The 23,223-nt window shown below is 40.2% G+C and overlaps 1 protein-coding gene across 2 annotated transcripts in view; it reads left to right on the top strand.

Annotated features, from left to right (window-relative positions):
* Window positions 1-23,223, top strand: part of LOC120809049 (copine-2) — a 41,070-nt gene that overhangs the window by 4,690 nt on the left and 13,157 nt on the right. For both annotated transcript variants that reach the window (XM_078082595.1, XM_078082596.1), the window contains 12 exons: window positions 7,285-7,464; window positions 7,619-7,693; window positions 7,920-7,991; window positions 8,502-8,585; window positions 8,749-8,838; window positions 9,220-9,318; window positions 10,405-10,491; window positions 12,060-12,119; window positions 18,398-18,531; window positions 20,057-20,111; window positions 20,535-20,586; window positions 22,532-22,665. In XM_078082595.1, the coding sequence (XP_077938721.1) occupies window positions 7,285-7,464; window positions 7,619-7,693; window positions 7,920-7,991; window positions 8,502-8,585; window positions 8,749-8,838; window positions 9,220-9,318; window positions 10,405-10,491; window positions 12,060-12,119; window positions 18,398-18,531; window positions 20,057-20,111; window positions 20,535-20,586; window positions 22,532-22,665 (1,122 nt within the window). The remainder of the gene's footprint in view (window positions 1-7,284; window positions 7,465-7,618; window positions 7,694-7,919; window positions 7,992-8,501; window positions 8,586-8,748; window positions 8,839-9,219; window positions 9,319-10,404; window positions 10,492-12,059; window positions 12,120-18,397; window positions 18,532-20,056; window positions 20,112-20,534; window positions 20,587-22,531; window positions 22,666-23,223) is intronic.

Here is a 23,223-nt window from a genome sequence, read left to right as displayed (position 1 = left end):
TGCATCCACTTGAGGATGTGTAAGTGGCTGAGAAAACATTTATTTTCCCTCTTCACTAACTTAACTTAATTGTATTAACATACCACTTTACACTGTGGCGTGTCTCTCGTTTGGGGAGATCTTCTCCCAGTCCTTCACAGCAATATGTGACGTGAACGAGTGACCTAACACAGCATCTACGACTGTGTGGAGAAATAAAAACACGAGCACTAAGTTGCTGCTGCCAAAGAGAAACATGGTAATGAGGTTCTGCTGTGTGTAGGCTGCTGCCTCAAGGCTTCTCTGCAGCAAACAGCTGGTCAACAGGGCAAACTGGCTGGTGTGTGTGTGTGTGTGTGTGTGTAGGCGAGTGCCTCGGATTTGTAACCAGTTGACGGTCAGCAGGGTACGTGGCTCCAATGTGAAATTGCCAACGGCTACTATGGCAACGGGAAGGGAAACAACAACTTGTGGTACTGGAGTTAGGGAACGATGGAGGAGGGGAAATAGGCCCGAACCTTTTTCTCTGATATTATCCACAGCTGTCACATTTCTTTCACAGGCCGGCTTTCTCACTTCCTCTGATTACCCTTCTGTTAGCTTTGTCCTTCTCTCTTCTCCCCTCTCCGTTCTCTGGTTGTCCCTCTGTGTCCGTCTGTCTGTGAGACAGAGGTGCGAGAAGCAGCTGGGCTCATCAGGGGGAAAGGGAGCGGGTAAGAGGGCTAAGTGCTGCCGAGAGTAGGTGTGAGAGAGCCAGATGAGAAAAGGCTGGAGGGGAACAGAGGATGAAGGAAAAATTTGCGATGGAATGAGCGATTTGAGAACGAGTCGAGGTAGACGGGGATAGAAAGGGACGTGGGAAAGAACAAGAAGTGTAAAGAGGGGAAGGAAGGAAACCACGATGGGAGATTAGGATAAAAGCTAAAGCTGGAGCGGCTTCAATACGCCCCAACCCTGAAAAGTGCTGCTTGTTTAGTGCTTGAGCAGATTCTTTCCTGCTGAATTTGCCTGTTTGATGCTGGGTGGGTAGAGTATAAAGGATATATATGAGCGTTTCCTCATTGGAAGGTACCGCTGAAAATTAGGTCAATAAAAGTGGTGGGAGTAAACGGAAAGAAGTAAAGTTGCATGTCTTAAAGCAAAACAACAACATGAAAGAAGCTAAAATACTCCATAGAGCTGCTTGTTTGTCACTCCAAGCCTCACCTTTCCCGTTACACACATTGATCTAATGCATTTTTAACATGAACATTTTAATTGGAGCAGCTTAAATAGACCACGAGTTTAGTACCGGGATTTAAAGTGGAAGTGGCTATTTCAAAATGGAAGAAATAGCCAAAGAAGTCCACAAACTGGGTGCCATTATGTGTCCATAAAGAAGATGTCAGAGCACAGTAGCAAAGTATACAAATTGGCAGATGTCAAAAGCTTTTGTTATGTTTATTCATCCGTCTTAAAACACTCACATAATCATATCCTGCAGTAACGTACATGAATACCTACTTAAAAAGCTATTTTTTTTACATCCTGTTCATATTGTTAATATTCCACCCTTTGTATTAAGAGAAAAAAATACTTTTTCAATTGCCTGTTGTGTTGCCTTCTATTCTGTCTAAATTCTGCAATAATAAAACATGCATGAAATAAGAAAGTGGCACGAGGGTCTGATTCACCACCAATAGCAGTTTTCAAGCCAAAAAGTGCGATCGTACTCTCTGCTCCCTTCCCATGCATCAGACAGATGGATAAGTGCCGTAAGAACTGATCAAGTTAAAACTCTTTCCGCTCTGCAGCTCTGTAGGTCTACAGCCTGTCTCTCCTCTTCTTTAGAAAGAACAATCCCTATTTAGAGAAACCGAGATATCTTAGATAAAATCATTCATAGAAGGCACATTTTTATAGATGTATCTAATACTGTAAAATTATTTTCTTCTTCCACATTCTTAAGAATGTGATTTTCAAATGCGGACTCATTCCGACAAACTGGGGTTTGATGAATCAAAAATGCACGGTGAAACTTGGACCTGATGTTAATTTATCCTCTTGGGCCGATGCATGTTTACACAAAATGTCACAGCAATCCATCCGGCGGCTATTTTGAATTTGGTAGGGAACAAAGTGGTGAGCCTACAAAATCACCATCATTGGTGTCATCAACCAATGAGGTGGCCCTTTTTGTGGGAAGTTGTAAATATGAGCACCCTTAAATTTATCAACACTTATCTCCAAGCACTAAACTGCCGCGTCACTAAACACTGTATTATTATATGACAACAAACTAGTGTTAATCAGCAACACAGTTATAATTGTTATTGACATTGGATGGCCACCATTTATAGATTATCAGTCCAATGACCATATACAAATTTATCTTCACTTAGGTTCAGAAGTGGTGACAGGCTAGCTAGACATGGAGTGACCTTGTCTAATGGAGGATAAACACACTGAGCAGTCAGTTCAGGGTGAGTCAGACTGGAAAGTAAGTCAGCCATTGAATATTAGTCATCCAACCACTCGGCTTGGAGGAGCCGGGGCAAATAAAGTGACACTGAAAGGGCTGTTACAGACACCCACAGATGTGTCTGTGTGCTGACTGGGTTATTTTTTGGGGTCATCAGGTTTCACTACTGAAAACCTACTACTGGATTCACCTGGGAAAGGTATTTGAGGATGTTGAAAAGTCCTAATAATCCTGTTTTTTGAATTATCTACATGCAGATGAATGACTGCTACAAAGTTGGTAATTAGTTTGGGAAGAGACCAACAGCCCTCGACAATTGTTGGATTACCCTCAGGAGTGATTGTATTTACTTTTGGTTACTTTGTCAGATTTTTCATACGGTCAACATCCTATTAATGATAACAATATATTATTTACAGAGCGCTTTTCAGAATACTCAGAGGCTCTACAGACATCAAATCATCATTGAGATCTACATAGTAAGGGAAAGGTAGTTTATTTTTATAGCACATTTCAACAACAACGCAATACAAAGTTCACCTAAAACCATTAAAACCATCAAAAGAAGGCAAAATCAAAGGAAATTTAAAAACAATCAAGCACCTTGATTGAAACGTCAGACAGAAATTGAAATGATAAACAAGCTAAAAAAGATGCATTGCAGTTTCCAAAATCCTTGAATCTGGTTCAAATAAAGGCAAGAGCAAACAGAACATTTTAATTTAAAGCATCTTAAAACAGTGAAAACTTTGAAACTCTGCTGTTTGGGGAAAGACTACTGTCGATACAAGCACTGTGGATATATTAATAAAATTACAGCCTCACAGAGCCGTGAGCTGTGGACTCTTGTGTGGACTTGTAAGGCCTCAGTGAAGAACTGTAGCACACAGAAGGTTTCAGGCCTGGTAAGGCCAAGCCTTACTGGAATCTAAATACACGACTTTTGAAAAGCCTACAAATACTGAATTGATTTTTCTGTATTACTACAAATACTAAATTCATTTTTCTTTATTGATATCAGTGCTGCCAACTTTTCAAGAAACCTAAATCTTGCCATGTACGCAACCACACACGTTGGTGGCTCAAAAATCAGGGGATTGGAATTAATTTGACCGTATAGCCATGTTGCTATCTGGTGGTTTGTGGGGCCCAAAGTCGTTGATAGGGGCGGCCTGCTGGAGTTGGAAAACATTGGTTACATTCTGTGAAGCAAAGACACAGCTGAAGGTCCACCCCCAGGACATTTTGGTTTAAGTAGATATTATTTCCTACATTCTAGTCAATTTTTGGGTGGTATGCTAAAAAAATTATTCTGATTCATGTTCATCTGATCATGACTTGTGGGGCCTTCTAGACTTGTGCTGAACATTTAACCAGAAAACTATTGTTGTACCTCAATGACTGTCTATGTACCACAATATAGCCTAATTATTAGATCTGTGTTTGAGATTTGACTACGGTACTAACGGTATTCAACTAATTCTTAACTGAAACCTAAACTATATTCTTAATAATTGTATTCTTAAGAGCACTTAATGATTTATGCAAAAAAGATAAGTTGGGGAGAAATATTTTTCATTATTAAAAGCCTCCCACCACACGTTCCATCAAACAAGAAAGTTCAACAAATAAAGTGCTTAAACAGTGTCTGTTTTTTAACCAATAAAATGGATCAACACATGACAAAATTAACTAAAGGTATCTGAGGTATCAGATGCAGATCAGAAACTGGTTAGCCATTTTCGGCTAAGATCGGTGGGCAAGGTTGATTGATCACTGTATCATAGATATTAAATACTATGACGTTAATGATCACCTATCTTACAGTATATAGCCTCATTGATCACTATATTATATACATAAAATACCATGAGGATAATCAATATTAATGTAAAAACACCAATGAGGTTCAGGTACATTTTCAATTTAATTTATAGTGAAGTCTATAAATTTAACTGTACAAGTATGTTTGAGTAATAACAAGACAAACGGTGTGTGTGTGTGTGTGTGTGTGTGTGTGTGTGTGTGTGTGTGTGTGTGTGTGTGTGGAATGTGTTACTATCCAGTAAAATATTATCTGATTAATTATTGTTGCTATATCCAACCTCCTCTTACTTTATGAAACCATTAAAAAGCTAATTCAGTGTGATGTAATACAACAGGCCTGAATTAAATGTTCACCCCCTTATTAGTTCTCTTCGACCAGGATATGACCTTCAACTCGCATATAAAGAAGACTTCAAGGACTGCCTATTTCCATCTACGTAACATATCAAAAATCAGGAACTTCCTGTCTCAAAGTGATGCAGAAAAATTAGTTCATGCGTTTGTCACTTCCAGACTGGACTACTGTAATTCTTTGTTATCAGGCTGCTCTTGTAAATCTCTTAAGCCTCTCCAGCTGATTCAGAATGCTGCAGCACGTGTATTAACAAAAACTAAGAAAAGGGATCATATCACTCCTGTATTAACTTCTCTGCACTGGCTCCCTGTTAAATCAAGAATAGATTTTAAGGTACTTCTCCTCACCTACAAGGCACTTGCTGGTGAGGCACCGTTGTATCTTCAAGAGCTTGTAACACCGTATTGCCCTACAAGGCAACTGCGCTCCATAGATGCTGGGTTACTTGTTGTTCCTATGGTTTTAAAAAGTAGGCTGGGGGCCAGAGCCTTCAGTTATCAAGCTCCTCTTTTGTGGAACCAGGTTCCACTTTCAGTCCGGGGGGCAGATTCGGTTAGCTCTTTTAAAGTAAAACTTAAAACGTTCCTCTTTGATTCTGCCTATAGTTAGGGCTGGCTCAGGTTAGTCCGGACCAGCCCTTAGTTAAGCTGCTATAGGCTTAGAATGCCGGGGGAATTCTTAGGACACACCGAGCTCCTCTCTCACGCTCTCTTTCTACCATAATTCAAGTTTTATTAATGCACATGACTAATTCAGCTTCTTTCCGGGAGTTTTTTTTTGTGCTTTCGCCCCTATCAGGTCTCCATAGATCGTGGTTCCTTCGGGACCCTGGTCCTGACACCTACCGTGGCCATGCTGACGCCTGCTGCTGCCATCATCATCATCATCATCATCATTATTTTAGATATTAATCATATTACTTTACTCATAAACCGACATTACCCTCTCCTAAAATCTCTGTGCTCTCCCTCCCCACAGGATTCTGTGGATGGTGGTTCTATCTGATGGTGGTTGTCTCTGCAGTGGTCCTGCTGTGCGCCTGGCTTACTACTCACAATTACTTGAATCATTTCTGTCATAGGAATTGCATGTATTATACATTGTTCATTCTGTACACATGGCATCCATTGTAGTCTGTCCATCCCGGGAGTGGGATCCCTCCTCTGACGTTCTCCCTAAGGTTTCTTCCCTTTTTTCCCTCTTGTAAGGGTTTTTTCATTTTTTGGGGAGTTTTTCCTGTGCCGATGGTGGGTTTCGGGGCAGAGGATGTCGTATGTGTACAGACTGTAAAGCCCTCTGAGGCAAATTTGTAATTTGCGATTCTGGGCTATACAAAATAAAATGACTTGACTTGACTTTGTTCCATCCAATATGATTACAAATTAGATGTACACCTGTCAGTGTAATCCAGTAAAGTTCAGCATTAACACAAACTGCAGCTGCTCCTCTTCATCTTCTTTAGAAAGATGTTCGACTGTATAACAACTCAGATCCGATCCCTTGAGATATTTTCCCAAATTATTTTATGTCTGATATGTACAGTATATATTGTATTTACTCTGGTGCTGCATTATATATATACCGTTTCTTATTTGAAATGAAAACGAAACAAGCTTTCAAGACCAGCTGAGAGTGAGATACCATGAGAGTTGGTAGCTTTGTAATATCCTTAGGATACTGCATTTTACTTTGAGCTGTTGACACTTTTTATATAGTTATGCATGCAGTATCACTGGAAGCAGCACTGGCCACCTTCTGCGTTACATTGCATAGTGAAGTATTTAAGGACAGTTATATATTCTAGAACTGTCAACATAAATGCGTTAATCTATGCGATTAATGTGGCCGAGATTAATGCGACAAAATGTTTTGAATGTAGTTAACATACGTCTGTTTACTTCCGAAAGTAAACCGGGAGTAAAGTAAGTTACATCGGAGAAAGCAAGATGGTAGTTAAAGATGGAGAGGGCTTTTTGCGTTGGCTGTAAAACAAACAGAGGCACGACATAGAGCGGAGAAGTGGGCAGCACCCTCTATGTGTCAAACAGGAGGGGGGTGAGTGGCAAACCACTTAAAGCACCGCTATGCTAAGCTAGCTGCTAGGCTAAGCTAGCTGGAAGAGTTGCCTGTTCAACATGTTCCACCAAGTTCTGCCTCCAAGATGATCAAATGTCTGTAGTTTTGTGTTTAAAAAACCCAAAACATTGATTAAAAACAACATTGTAACAACAACAACAACAACATTCATTTATCGCCTAATCTATTTCATCCCTTTTTCCGCTTGTATTTCATTCCTCATGATAAAGTGAGAAAGTTGAATCCAGCCGTGTTAGATACAAATAGCAGCCAGAGACTTATGTAAGTCCATTTATCACAATGTATGAGAGATGGAGGAGAAAAAGGAGTCAGAGAGAAAGCTGCAAATGATAATATACCAAGTTACTGTGTTTTACATTTAAACATAATATCTTAATATGAGATGCCACACACAGTTCACCATTGTGCATCTGAACAAACTATTTGATTTAAAAATGCCAGATTCAATTAAAATTGATAAAACACACCCATCATAGGCTCCTTTTCAGTGAACACGGCCGCTAGAATCCACTTGTGTTTATTTTGTTTGTTTCAAACCTATTTGTCCTTCCTTCTTGTCTTTTAGCTCAGTCGCACTGAAACAGCAGTGAACAACTTGAACCCAGTGTTTGGGGTAAAGTTTCACGTGGACTACCATTTCGAGCAAATCCAGAAGCTTCGCTTTGCCATGTTCGATGAAGACAAGTGTGCCACACAGCTCTACGAACATGACTTCCTGGGAGAGTTCGTTTGCACGCTAGGGGTGGTATGGAAGGATTTCTCATTTCTCAGTTCAAAGTTAGTTTTGTTTTAAGTAGGATGGCAGAGTACAAGTTTCTATGAAATGCATTGACCTCATGTGGCCTATAGTCCCCGACCCTCATTCCCGTCCTGTCTGTCCTTCTCTAATTGTCAATCAGATTGTGTCTAATAAGAAACTCCACAGACCGTTGGTATTAGCCAATGGGAAACCAGCTGGGAAAGGATCCATTACGGTGAGAATATTAATATTGAATCATATTATCAATGGGTGTTGGTCATGTCGACGTAATTGCTGCTGTTTGCTATAATGGGCCCTTTGCAATTGTCAATGATGATGGAAGTGTTGATGAATTTGCTGTTGATGTTGTGATTGTTGTCGTCCATGTGAGTGTTGATAGTGAGTGTTACAGCTAATAGTATTTTTGCTGCAGCTAATGTTGTCCTGTAATTTTATTTTAGATAACAGCTCAGGAGCTGTCTGACAACAGAATCATCACTTTGACCCTGAGTGGGCGTAAACTGGATAAAAAGGTAGGCAGTTGGACCCACTAGCTTACACTGAAGCGTGCACGGAAGAACGCGCGCACACTGTGCATGAGAGAGACACATATTGCTTTAGAATGCACAAAGCAAAGCCCAGTAAACTCACAAATAAACAGTTCATGTTTTTTTATATCCTTCACATTTGCCAACTCATCGGTGCACACGTAGTTGGAAAGGAAAACCATGCAGGATTTTTATTTTATCTTTAGTTTTTTCTCAAATTTGAATCTATTGGGTAGGTTTATGGTTTACAGTAAAGGTAAAAATGACAGCGGGTCAGAAACAGCACAGTTTGAACTTGGATTTGGAACTAATGCTGATGTGTGCCAGCTGTGCAGAGTCAATGCAGAACTGCAGAACACCTGTTTTAGTAAATACATTAATAAAATAAAACAAAGAAAAATGGTGTTGCTGCTACAAGCTATATTCTGGATATGTATATGAATTATTTAGGATAAAACCGAACTTTAAGTGACTAAATCTCTCTGTTTTGTGCAGGATTTCTTTGGGAAGTCAGACCCCTACCTGGAGTTTCACAAACAGGGAGAAGACAGCAAATGGATGCTGGTGCACAGGACTGAGGTGACTCAACCATGAGTGGTCATTGTCAAGGGCATACTCTGTAACTGTAATGAAGGGTGAAAGAAACACGTGTTGGTAATTCCGCTGTGTTTACAACTGCATTATAGATCTGCTGCTGTGAATTTCAATGATTAGCTGCCTTCTTTTTTATCTGCGATATCAGGTCATAAAGAACACTTTGGATCCTGCGTGGAAATCTTTCACCGTGCCGCTAATTTCTCTCTGCAACGGAGAGGTGGACAGAAACATCAAGGTTAGAATTTCATCTGTTGCAAACTGGTGTGAATTTCTAATTCATCATCTCTTAGCGGTGGAAATGTACCATAGAACAAATATCTAGAATGTTAATACACTGGTAACCAATACATAACAGTGTGATCACATTGGTCATTATACGTTGCTAAATAGTAAATAATTAGGTCCAAATCCATAAAACAATCTATCAATATTGATGTTGATACAACTTGACATTTGGGATAGAGAGTTGATGAGCTACATGGGGAAGAGTAAAGAGGTAGAAATACGAAGGAAATAACCCTCCTGACTGTCAAAAAGTAAGCAAAACAAGCTAACCCAGTTGGTTATAACATGGGGAAGGAGATGACATCATATGCTGTATTCTACACAACAACAGGTCCTGTGTTACGACTACGACAACGATGGAGGCCATGACTTCATAGGGGAGTTTCAAACCACGGTGGCCAAGATGAGTGAAGCCCAGAACTCAGTGGAGGTAAAATATGTTTGACATTATTTTGATTGTGTGTTTCTTTGTTCAAAATAACACCTGCCACAGGCGACAGGGATTAGACCGATACACAGATGAAGGAATCAAACACACGTGAGGTGGTTGAGGAAGGTCGGGCAGAGCGGATAGGTGGGGTAGTCAGGTGAGGAGGAAGGAAGGTTCTATGTATTTGGCGGGTGGAAAATGACAATAGAAGGGTGCAGGAACGAGGGAATTGGCTTGAAAGACAGGAAACAAACCGTGACCGTATGTAATTCTATTTAATTGCAAGAAATCGTTGATTACCTGCTTGTTAGCTGTAACATTTTTTCAGTGCTATGCAATGATATTGAGAATGGTATTGGAGAATCATGCACCAATAGATAATAATCTTATTTTCGCTAGCTGCACTAAATTGACTGAATCGATATACAGGAAATATTTGTGTGTGTGTGTGTGTGTGTGTTTATTTGTGAAACTGAGTGTGTGCATGTGCCAAGGAAGCCTCATGACTTCTTCTCCCACTGGGTCTCTTCATGTGTGGTAACGATGTAGGGACTCAACCACGCACAGACACACACATGCAAAATAACGAGATGGGGGGTTGAGAGAGAGAGAGAGAAAAGAAGGATGAGAAAATGAGAAGTGCTTTTGAGATGTAAAGCAGCCTTTAGCTGAGCCCCAGGAACGCGACAGGGCATTTAGAGCTACCTGTCATATGAATCACTAGTTGACTCGAGGCATGTGTAGTGTGAGTGTGTGAGTGTGTGTGTGTGTGTGTGCGTGCATGTCTTAAATGATCTTTTCATCAAATTGCCATCTAATGTGTGTTTGTGGGACTTTTTCTCTCTGGTACTGACGAACAGTCTTTTTGATTGAAAAGTGGGTTTGCATATGGACTGAATACTAACTAAACCACTATAGAATAGTTTGCTTACATTTTCAATTTATAATTATTGCAGGGGGTGTGTGGAATACATGCAGATTCAAATCACAGCTTCTCAGCAGTCCGTTCATTTCTCTTCTTTCTAATGTTGTCTTTTCTGATACTGATCACCTTTATTCTCTGTAATAACATGTTTGTCTTTTTAGGTAGAGTTTGACTGCATCAACCCCAAGAAACAGAAAAAGAAGAAGAATTATAAGAACTCTGGCTTCATCATTGTCAAGATGTGTAAAGTAAGGATGCCTGGATGGACGGATGATCTTGTCCTTTTTCAGCAGCATTCATTTTGGCTCCGCGATCCTAATCTTCTGCATCTGAATGATGGCTGCTGGTATTGGGGCAGTGTACAGCATGAGACTGATGTTTGTGTTCTCGCTGCTATACTTAGCCTGGAACCCACACCTGTGGAATCAGGTGTGCGACGCACATTTCCCATGTAAAAAAATCGCTCCAAAAATTGACACGGCGTTGTCCCAGTTTCATGCCTTCAATTTTAGTTGCCAATTAATTTTCTTAGACTTGTATGAGCTCTAAATTTATTTTTAATTTCAAAAGTAATAAAGGCTGGTTTAAAATACCTAAAAACTCCTATCATCTTTTTATCATGAGTAGGATTTATCAAATCCATTCAAATTCTGAGCTGAAGGGAGAAAAGAATCGCCACCTCATAATGACACATCCTGCTATATGGACTCAATAGAACATTTGATTGAGCTTTTGATCAACTTACACTTCCTATTGGGTGTCAGTAAGTCTCTCAGAATTTCTATTTTGTGTGGTAACTTTGAGCCCCGCCGAGGACACATTAAGCTTCAACACTTTCCTTTAGCTTCCCATTGCGATGACATTCGAGCCGTGCGCATACAATGACAAGCTTTCGTAATTGATTATTTTCCTTCCTCTTTTCATGCTCACAACAATGAACAAGCCTCCGTACTGCCATGTTCATAGACACATACAGCAGTTTACGCGTACACAACCAGCACATGCTCGGCTAATACAGTAATTATATTTGTTTGCTGTTGGCAGGGATTAGACTAATGACAGTAAATCCTTGCTAAATATTGATTGTAAGTGGAGTGGAAATTGCGTTGGAACAAGACGATAATTAGTGCTCCTTTGAGATTACCTTGACTCAGAAAAATATAAGAGTTGTTTTGTCATTTCAAAAAATAATGCTGGTCATGAAAAGAAAGCTTAATGTACCGGCACAAAGGCAAACAAATGTGCTCTTCTGGGTGAGGTCAACGGTAAAACCTATATGTCAGCGACCTACAAAGAAACCAAAATTATCCAGTTTGAAATAAATCGTAAAACATTTTCTCTGCTTTACTTTGCTGTCGTGCAGATGTTTCGGATTGAAAACTGAACCCATTGACGTTCTTTTCTAAGCTTCCAGACTCCATTGACAAAAACAGCCGTTTGACTTTACTTGAAGCTGAACTCAATTATGGTACGTTAGGTCCTGGAGCCGTACTCAAGTCTTCTTCTTCACACTGGATGCGTTGTATTAGCTATGCGCCTTTTATCACATCTTTGCCCTTTTCCTTAATTTTTGCTTTTAAATGGAATCACTGACCGTTGCTCAAATAATGCCAATGAATCTGCTCTGTATAAATACTCATACAAACCCACTTCAAAAAAGTAAACTATCCCTTCATGCAAATGGATAACAACATATATTTGGAGCACAATTAATAGTATTTAAAGCTGGTGAGATCCACATGACATTTCAGCTGATGTTGAACATTCATACTTCTTAAAATAAGTGTTTTCTTACTCTTCCGACTGGTGTTTCTAGATTACAAGGGACTACACTTTTCTGGACTACATACTTGGAGGATGCCAGCTGATGTTCACGGTAAGTATTATATTAGCCTGCCGGTTTTTATTACATCTGCGATGACGTGGTAATGCGATACATGTTTCTGCATGCCTCGCTTTTGAAAAAGCAAATTTTCTATTTTCATCTCCTGGGGTTACAGTTGGATGATGTTAATTTACATACTGAAAGGAAAAATGTGAGGGACAAAATGAATGAGTGGTGTAGAGAGGAGAAGGGTAATGGGGTGTTGTGAAAGATCAAAAGGAGAAAAAAAGCTATGAATGTGCAAAATGTGCTTTTTGAAATGTCAAATAAATTAAGATTAACGTATGGAGACAGAAAAAGAAAGATATTTCACCACTATACTATATTTTGGTCTGCTGATAGGAGAGACTGTGTGTGTCACTAGGTGAGTCCTGATTTGTACCAGCCAATCACAGACATTCACACATGCGGCAAGTTGTGTCAATGGGTTTTCTACAAAATACAATCACCCGTCTCACTGTTCCCGTAGCACACAGACTCCCAGCTACATGCTACATATGTGCACAGCGTCCATCTTTTTCTGTCTTTTCTCTATCTCTGCAACAGTTGCCCAGCTTTGCAAGCTAGAACCATGCACCAGATCGTACAACAGAGTCGTTGCGTGGAGGTTGACTGCAAACACACACACACACACACACACAGATCTAGACAAGCGTCGATGACAGCCTGCGATTTCCACCTTATTAAAACTTTAGAAATGTGGCTTTAAAGCAAAAGGTTTTGCACACACTTTTTGCTGTTGATGACATTGTTGGCATCGGGATCAATTAGTGATTTCTTATTTTAACTTATTTGAGTAAGTAATTTTTGTTATTTAAATTAATGAGACATACAAAAACAAAAAGGACAATTGAACAGTTAAACAGGAATCGCCCATTTATTGCAACCCTAGAGCCATGCTGTGGATGTCTCTCAACGGAGCAGTGTGCATGTCGGTGCACTGTGAGCAAGAGACGGCATTTAAAGAGGTTGGTGCGAAAATGACATGGATTACATTTCGCATTTATCTGCTCTAATTAATCCCCAATCCAATGATTGGTTAATCACAGCTAAATGCCAACTGATCCCACTTAAATTCGGTAGTAATTCCTTTGGTCCATGTGGTCAGCTGGTGATGACCAGTTTAAAACCAGTGTGGAGTATTGACTTTGTCCAACAGTGATGGCCCTTGAAATGTAAGGACATTAGGTGGTAAATATTGTAGAATTTGTAGAACGGGTGTTGGGAGTTTTTGGCAGATTGTTTGTCCCAGGACTTTGATTGTATTTAGGATCACAATTCCAGTGCAATGGGAATATTTGCCTGTTCTATTGAGACCAAAGAACTCTCGCTTCAGAGGCTTTTTTTTTATTCTATTAATTTATGTTCATGTTCAGACTTTCAATAGCATATTTAAGGCAGAACGGGACGTTCTTAAATCCTCACTGCTCCCTCAAAATCTTTGCCTTTTGTCACAGACCTGCAGCTCTTTCACTGATGGACACACACACACACACACACACACACACACACACACACACACACACACACACACACACACACACACACACCTAATTCAGTCTTAACACAGATTCCTCTTACATTATGCTTACAAACTAACCCTAACCCTTTACACACACACACATGTAAGCACAGACATATAACATCCTCGTCACACAGCTGCTTTCACTAAAACACGCTTCACCAGCTTTACATGCAAACTACCAAACCACGATTTTGGCACACAAATCCACACGCGGTATCTTCATCACGCAGACGTTTTGTCACACGTGCCTCTGCACCGTGTGCACGGTTTCTACTCTGCGTGCGCGCACCAATACACAATATCTTCAAACGCGCGCCTTCCCTGTTTACACATGCCGACAGATTTAGACGCGCACAATGCACACGTAATCTGACGCAGATGCTCACCGCTGACGTCTTCCCCTCTCGTACGCACTGCCACATGTGTGCACGCGCAAGTTTTATATACACGCACATCCAGCGAGGAGCCGCCTTGCACAAACACACACACACACGCATGCGGAAAGAGCCATTTTGCTCTGTTCAATCAGACTTAGCGTGGCTCTAATCCTAATCCCCGGGAAGGGAAAGTCTTTCCTTGGGGCAGGAGGGAGAGCAGCGTTTCTCCGTAACACACTCCGGCACAAAGACACAGCCTGCTGCTGCTGATGGGCTGTTTGTGGAAGACTCGTCTCAACGGAATTTGCGATATTATTCATATCTTATGTTTGATGTCATCCAGTTGAGCGGAGTGCCTCAAACAAATGGTCCTTTTTTTCATCTGTCTCTTGATCCTCGGTTGTCTCACATTAATTGATTGCAGTCACTTGTTTTTTTTTTTGATCACCGCTAAACTACTGCCAATTAAGTAATTTCTCATTTTTTTATGTTTTACATTAAAAGCTTTGAAAGGTTTATGCCTTTCGATGCCTTTTGATTTTGCTTCATGAGTGGGTGACTATGTAATCCGTGCAGGAAGTGTTGACTTTTAATTAAAACCCGCAGAGCAGAATCAACACCGTTGGAATAGCGGGTGAGAAGTGGAGTATTTACGTCGTGGTCCTACGTTGTGTTACTGACTGAAGTCGTGCTGTGGAAATGAACATTAAATAACAATCATCATAGTTGGTTTTGAAAATACATGAAGGTCAATAATTAGCCGTTTTAGCAGTTTTAAACGTTTTCCCTTCACTCACAACACAAGATTTCTGTAACTATTCTTTTATTGTTTTGTGATTTGGAAAGTTTGCTTCAGTGGCAAAGTAAAACACAACCGGATTGAAAAATCTGGGAAACTATTTACTGCAAATAATAATAATAATTTAGGATTCATTTATCATATGAAATATGATAATTACATTTCTTAATATACTTTAACATCAACATCAAATACATTTATCTTATCTAAAGTCGAAGTCCCTTTTTGAGATATGATCCAACAATGTGGGACAGTAAAACATTACAAAAGGATCAATGTTATACCTCATATCACTGCATAGAACTATAACTATAATAGGATTTTTATTGTTCCGTTTAAAACGCATGACCCAATAATACACAAGAACAAATGTCAATAACCATAAATAGACGTCTGGCAGAAGACAGCAGCTCATGGTCGTCACTGGAAACACCTTAGAGTGAGACACAGTTACTCCAGCAAACGTTCACACTCCGACACACTCTCCTCCATCCAGCTCCGTGGCTGCTGAGTGCAAATGAGCCTGAGAAGTCCTGCAGTGAGAATTGGCCGATACTTGACAAGCCACAGCTGACAAGACTTCAATGTGATTGTCGTCGCGTCAATTATGTGACAGTAATGCGGAAGTAGTGGAATCCTTCCAATGTGTTTCAGCCAGAGACGTTTTCTGTCACATCGATGATATGAAATGCACAGAAATAAGATTCTGCTCCGTCGCCCCGTCTTCATTTTAATTCTGAGCATTCGCTCGTTGAAACTGCGTGTTTGTCAGGTTGTGTTGTGTCTATTTCTGTGTTAGCAATTACTAATAGCTTGGGGCAATGAACACGTTGGAAACAGGACGGTGCCACTCCCACTGTCAAATTCACACCCATCAAAATCACAATATCTCTCCCCGCAAAGGTCATTGGATTAACAATGACGTAGAAGTTTGTCCGCCGTCATCGGTCAAATCTGGCAGACATGATTTTATTTTCATAATATGAACAAATTAATGGACGAAATTGAAGTTGCTCAAACAAATCACCAGATTGAATGAAACATACAATCATGTCATCGTCAGCAGTACACACATTCACGCATGCAGTTCAGTGTTATGGATTGAAGCGCTAGAGACAACAATTTATTTGAAGATAAAAAAACAAAAAAAGGAGATAATTACAGGAGTATTTAGAGCCACAATCGACATTATCAACTAATGTTGTTTTCATTGCTGATTCTTGCATATTTAAAAACAGAAATGCAATTATTGGTTTGTTCTGTACAGTAACCTCTGCAATATCCCTGTATAGATCCTTTTTAATATACGTTGCTTTGAGCAGTGTTTTAGAAAGGAGAGGTCCTAAACAGAGCCTTTAAGTGCCGATTCGACATCCCTCCCCCCCATTAAATGATTTCAGCTTTGGAACCTTGTCAGCGGGTTGTAGAATAACTGTTCTGTCAACCATGAATACATGAGAATGATCCACAACAAGTAAAAGGAAATCTACAGGACTCTAGTGTCTTTAAACGTTAATTTAGGCTGGACTGACACTGCATCCGGTCCCTTCTTGTGAAGGCGTTCTCTCAGGAATGGCGAGAGGGATTTTCTTGCCCTAGAGTTTGTGTAGAATGCCACATGTGTTTTATTTAACACACATGCTGTACTAAGTATCTAGCAACACCCTATTTCTGTCGCACTGCATCTCTGTGTCCGTCCCTCCGGCTGCTCCTGTTGTTCTGTATGTTTCCTCTCTCTCTCTCTCCTTCCATTCTTTACTTCATTTGCCCAATTTCCTTTCCCGCAATGATCTAATACCTTTGCTCTGTTCCCGCTTCTTTCTTTCCTCGGGTGTTGTCCCCGTAGAACCAGAACATTGCCGTGTTATATCTCCAAACTAAATAAGAAAGAAGGAGATGCTTTAGATCATCCTTAAGCCGAATGGAAGGAGGCAGAGTTTCTGGGTTGGGTTCTTGTCAGCACGCAGGCCGCTATTCACTGCCTGAGGATATTCTTGTCACTCTCAATCGCGTGTAATGTTTGGCTGTGTGACTCCATGGGGGCGTGTGTGTGTTTCTGCCTGTGTATTTTGGGATCATGCGTTTCTCTTTGGATGTACAGTATGTGGTCATCGGTGTGGTTCAAGGGACATCTTATCATTGTTAGACACAGCTGCGCTACAATATTTTCAATATTTACAGCCGTGCGTATTGGTGATCTTTAAGAGTAAAATTAGAATGTGTAATACGTAAAATTAATTCACTTGGTTGAAAGTCTAAACTGTAAAAGCAACAGCAGCAGCATGTGCACTTGTAGGGTTGTAAAGCAAATTGCAATATCTAGTAAATCATAGCAAATGGCACTCAGACAAGGTGCGTCCCTGCTGACTTTTTATCAAAATAAACACTTCTCTCACTCTAAGATAATGAGATGTTTCACCTCAGACTTATTAAAACATATCAGCATGAAGAAAATCCGCAAATGGCAATATGTGTTAGCAATAGATACAAATAGAAAGTGTTGATTGTACATTAGCTTTGCATTTCCGTGTTTTCTGTAAACTCACAACCAACGTAGAATATAACATCTTAAATATGACCTAGCTCAATCATTTCAGTCAAAAATGTCACTTTATATAAAGTCAATAATATCTCACTGGAAAAATATCTAAAATGTCAAGTTTACAAAGAATGACGAACATAGACAACAGAATTACGTATCTCCGTCCTGCAAGGAATAAATCTGAAGATTGAGTATCCGACTCCGTCACATTGAGAGCAACCATTACATTCCTCATCCAACATTAGCGAATGTTGTGGTGAAAATGACGAATCAGGGTCAAAGTTTGCCTTTGAGTCCTGGGGAGATGGTAGAAATAAAGATTGTGAAAACCCCAAACGATGTTTATGCGTTTATTCTTGCAATTAGAGGCGGTTTGTGCAGTGAGCACATCATTATACAATGAAAAAGCCAACGCAAGGGTAGAGGGTCATAAAACTTCACAGAAGCCTTTGAAATTCAGTTCTCTACAGATGATCAACTGGCAAGCGGATCAATAATTGACACCAGTCCTGTAGAAGTTATGGTCGATATACTTTATTATGATGGCCCTTCATGAATTGAGGGTCAATCCTCTAGCTTCTAATGATTCCCCTTCTGGTACTTTTCCTCTGACTAATATAACTTCATTCTTGGTCTCAGTCATTTTCCATCACAATGGAAAGTAGTCAAACCAAATCAAATGTTAGAAATCAAACAGCTTATCTTGTAACCAGATCAATCCTTTTGTCCTCAACATTCCCATGTGAGTTGACCGCAAAGAAGGAAAACAATAAAGCTTGGCTTCTCCTGAGACGTTTCTATCTGATGTCAAAAGAGAAATCGTACATTCAGTCCTGTGTGTTTGCAGCTGTTTGTTTTCTCATTGACGCTCCATTATTGAGGTGATTTTGCTTTGTTATTTGTGGAGGAGGAGGAAAAAACAAAACCGATTATGACCCACACCAGTATCTTGAGCTAATTAAAGTATGACACCACAACAGGTTTCTAACATGATTTTGAATGTGCCTCTTCTCTGTATTTCCACAGGTCGGTATAGACTTCACTGCATCTAATGGGAACCCTCGAGAGCCGTCCTCCCTCCACTACATCAACCCACTGGGCAGCAACGAGTATCTCGCTGCCATTTTAGCTGTGGGACAAATTATACAGGACTATGATACGTGAGTATCTTCTTCTATTAAGTCAGTTATCTAAAAAAAGTAAGCTCCAGTAGTAATAATCTGTTATTATAGTAAAAACTAAAATATGGACACTGATATATACGGATATATTACAAAGCAGAATGAAGCTCAGATTGCAACACACAACTTTATTTTCTGCCCAAGACGCCATTACTCAAACATCTCTTTACATTCAGTTCAAACTGGTTTGAGTACAATTGGATTGTAGGAGAGTAAATGCATGGATCTGTAGTCGATGGCGTCCCGGGCTTTAAAGTTAGCCCAATGCAGAAGCATTTTAAACTTGCATTCTTTCAAATGCACAGCAAGAAGTGACCCCACAGATGCAAACGGAAGTCTGATTATAAAAGGGTACGAGATAAAATTACCCTACTTTTTACTTGATTCATTACTGTTAGAAAAAGTCTCACTCGACACCCGTGTAAAATCATCAAAACAGGATATTTAATGTTTGACACACATGCAAGTCATGCGCCAAGTCTACATAGTTGGAAGATGCTGAAATGATGGCAGTCGACCTCGGACGATCATCTTTGGCACCACAAGATTAAACATCGAAGCACAAAACATCTTGATTATCCGATGACCCGGAACACCATGTGCCTCTGAAAGAGCACAGACGTCTCCGTCGTACTAAAGTGGAACATTATGGCATTTTTCCAACAATTACCTCAGTTAATCATGAGGTTACGGTTCTCAATCGCTAGTTTCAATGATTTTCATTTGGGTAAAATTTCTCATTTAGAATAAAATGGACGATGAATTCCCATGTGACCGCGCCGTGTAATAATAAATCCCACTCTTCTTCATCGCAACCCGCCCTGTGTAGCTGTTTGAGGAAGAGACGATTGGTTGAGATTAGACAACAACAGTTGTGAAAGCCTATTGGTGAGGACATAGACCGCAACCAATCAGGTCTGTAGCTCCGTGGCGGAGTAGGACACCTGTCCAAGCCCCTGGACGTTGCACAGGGTGGGTCGCGCCAAGAAGAGGATTCCTAACTACTTGGCACCCCTTAAGTCGCAACCTCCACAGTTGTGAATCCAGGAAAAATGTTCAATTTGTCAGTGGAATTTTTGTCGCTGGATTGACAAATTAGGAAATCGTCTACTGACAAGCAGCCATCTATTTTTAATTTTTGTTCAAAATGAAGTCCAAGTTTGTGTCTCTGAGAACATACTGACGACCACATTAGATTTTTATGGCGTTTTGTGAGGTAATGTAAATATGTTCTCGTCCTAACAGAGAGTAAAACAAGATAACATCCTTTTTTCTGTATCCTTCCCTTGAGAAAGAGGGCGCTTCTCTTAGTGAGAAGCAATCTGACATCATCGCTGACAGCTCTTACTCACAGCTCTTAGCTATTTTTTTTTTGCTCGCTTCTTTGTTCAAAAGGTCACTGGATTTCCTCTGCCATCTAAATCCAGCTGGTTGAATTTGGATGAGAAAAAAGGGAAAATGGTTTAACTAACGTTTTCATCTGTTGTCATGGTTTCTACCTCAGCGACAAAATGTTTCCTGCCCTGGGATTCGGAGCTCAACTCCCTCCGGACTGGAAGGTATGTGTGTATATGTTTGTTTGTGTTGTTGTTAGTGTTGTTAATGTTGTGTGTGTCTATGCATGTGTGCTAGACACAAATATGTATAGTATAGTGATACATATACATGTGTACAGTACTTTATGTATGTGTGTGACACAGAGAGAGGTGGATGGTTTGTTGTGTGTGAACTTAAACACACACACACACACACGGGTAAAACTGCAAGCATTACACATGCATATTCACATGATTACGCAATTGTCAACCCATCTGTGTTGCCATGGCAATGAGCTGATGAAAAGGACAAAGGAAAGAGAACATTACACAGAGAGAGAGAGAACGAGAGTTTTGGAGCGGTGGAGAGTATCTCCGCGAACAATATTCTACAGTGTAGTGAAAGAAGAATATACCATTTGTTTAATGGGTTTCTTGTCTTTTCAGGTGTCACACGAATTTGCCATCAACTTTGACCCCACCAACCCCTTCTGCTCAGGTGAGTTAGTGCACAGGACCTTGCAGCTATAGGTGAAAATATGAATGCACTGTATCCAGAGTACATCCATCCATCCATCCATCGTCAAACCGCTTATCCTGCACACAGGGTCGCGGGGGGGCTGGAGTCCATCCCAGCCAACTTCGGGCGATAGACAGGGTACATCCTGGATTGGTCGCCAGCCAATCGCAGGGCAACACAGAGACAAACAACCATTCACACTCACATTCACACATCTACGGGCAATTTAAAGTCCCCAATTAACCTGATCCCCAGAGCATGTCTTTGGACTGTGGGAGGAAGCCGGAGAACCCGGAGAGAACCCACGCAGACACGGGGAGAACATGCAGACTCCACACAGAAAGGCCACTGGGCGGAATCGAACCCAGGACCTTCTTGCTTGCCAGAGTGCATGTTCACTTTATATCCAGATGCACATTCCAATAACACAACATGGTCCACTAAAGTGCTGCAGGAATGAGTCCCAAAACCCAGAAAAAGATTTGCATATTTTGACTTCTGTTAATGGGTTTCTTTTTACGTGTTTAGTGAAAAGACCGAAATAAGGTCTCTGTTTAACACAACTTGATTTTATGGTTTTCATATCTATGATATGAAATGCTCCAGTACCCAGAATACCCCTCTTGGGAATTTTGAAGCTTTTACTTGTCTTAAGAAAGGTGGTCCCTAGCAAACGACTAAATGGGAGTACTGGGGCTGCAGGGACACATTAACACGTTGAACACTGGTCTGCCTTTAGCTTTGTGGGGACGTCCCTACATTGAACCTACTCTTATACAATTTTCTAGTCCAACATTAGCTTTTTATGTCTGGCAATTATATTTTTTTCAAAGTGTACAGAAACTTCCCACATGGCTGACTTTTTGTAACTCTCCAAATCCCACTAGCTTTTTTTATTTGAGGGAATAAGTACATCTGGGTTGGCCTACAACATATATCACCCCAGCAGCATTGATCTGTCTTTATAGAAAACTGGGGTGGGAGTAAAGACATTAAATGATATTGTTGCGTGAGTCTTACAACATTCCATTAAATAACATTCACCTGATGAAGTGAAAAAAAGACTGTATGTCTGTATGTTTTGTTTCGTGATCTAGCAAATGAAGACGCCAGCATGCTTAACAAATGTAGCCATGTTGGAAAAGATTGTAGGCTAATTAGATGTTACCTTTGTTATGATGAGGAGCCTCACTTAGCGGCTTGGAGGTAAAAAGTCACTTTTAAATATATACTGTGACAAATATTTATTTTCCTACATCCTCTCTGCATTTCAACAGATCTGTAAATCAACAGTATCTTACACCTTATTTCAAAGAAACCACAAAGTGAGCACTCCCTTTTAATTCAGTTAACGCAACATAAGCATTTGAAATGCGCAAATGTGTTAATTGACGAATGCAAATGACTCGAACAACTGTGAGACCCGGAAAATAGATGTGCCACACATATTTCAGCCTGACGGAGGCAGGAGTTTATGCTTCGTAGATGTACAGCATGTTGTTATTAAAGCATGTGCCTCCACAAACGTCCTTTCTTTTTAAGCTTTTTAAACTGCTCCTCTACAAAATACGTAAGACAGCATTACAGCTACATAATGAAGAGAACACGTTTCAAATTAAAATAAAATAACTGGAACCAATATTGAAGCTGAAATGTCTGCTTCCCAGTTCCCTTCAAAACAAGAACAATAAAACACACACTTGACTGAATAAGGAGGAAAATAGACTCATTCACGCGTCTAATTGTCTGGTTGTCTGGCTAAGCTGATCAGAATGGAAAATAGAACTGCTGATGTGAAACAATGATTTGCATTAGTCGGTGGAAAATATCTCACGTGAGTTTGGAGATGTTTCTCATCTGCCCTCATCACATCTCATCCATTTTCATGGATATTCATATTCAATCTGTGCGTTTCTCTGTGCAGGTGTGGAGGGTATCGCCGAGGCCTACTCCGCCTGTCTCCCTCACATTCGTTTCTACGGCCCGACCAACTTTGCGCCGATCATCAGCCATGTAGCACGTTTTGCTGCGCAGGCACTTCAACAAGAGAAAGCAGCGGTAGGTGGCCATAACTTTCCAAGTTTTAATTATTCTTCAGTCAAATCTGTGTACTACAGACAAGAATCACGAGACAAAAGGGGAAAATGCGGCGTGTAAAACATTTTGCAAATCTGCTGGCTTTATTCCAGTCCTCGCTACAACCCGTATTGAATGCTTAAACTTAAGCCATTTATCGCAATCTGTCAGCCTCGCTGTGATAGCGTGGTTGCAAAAGTCCAAAGATGGATGGGAATATATATCCGTTTTCCATTTAGCTAAACATTGGATTCATTCATTTGTACAGCTGCTTCTTGATGGGGGTATCTATTTTTTTGTATAATGTGTTGCACTTTTTCCATTCGTTTTTTTTCCACCAATCAGAAAAAATTACAGTTTTTATTTAAAGAAGTCCAAAACGGTCATTTAAGTGCCTGATATCACATTTTTTTTCTGCAAGAAAAGACAAATTAATCAATAGTGAAAATAGTAGCCGATTAATGGAGCTGCTGTAAGGTGTATTTGTTACTTGGCTGCTACCTGATTTTATTCACACAAATAAATGAATTAATTTAACGC

This window comes from Gasterosteus aculeatus, chromosome X (assembly GCF_964276395.1).
Source record: "Gasterosteus aculeatus chromosome X, fGasAcu3.hap1.1, whole genome shotgun sequence".
NCBI lineage: Eukaryota > Metazoa > Chordata > Actinopteri > Perciformes > Gasterosteidae > Gasterosteus > Gasterosteus aculeatus.
Note: the sequence above shows the minus strand (reverse complement) of the source record. Positions and strands in the feature narration are given on the sequence as shown.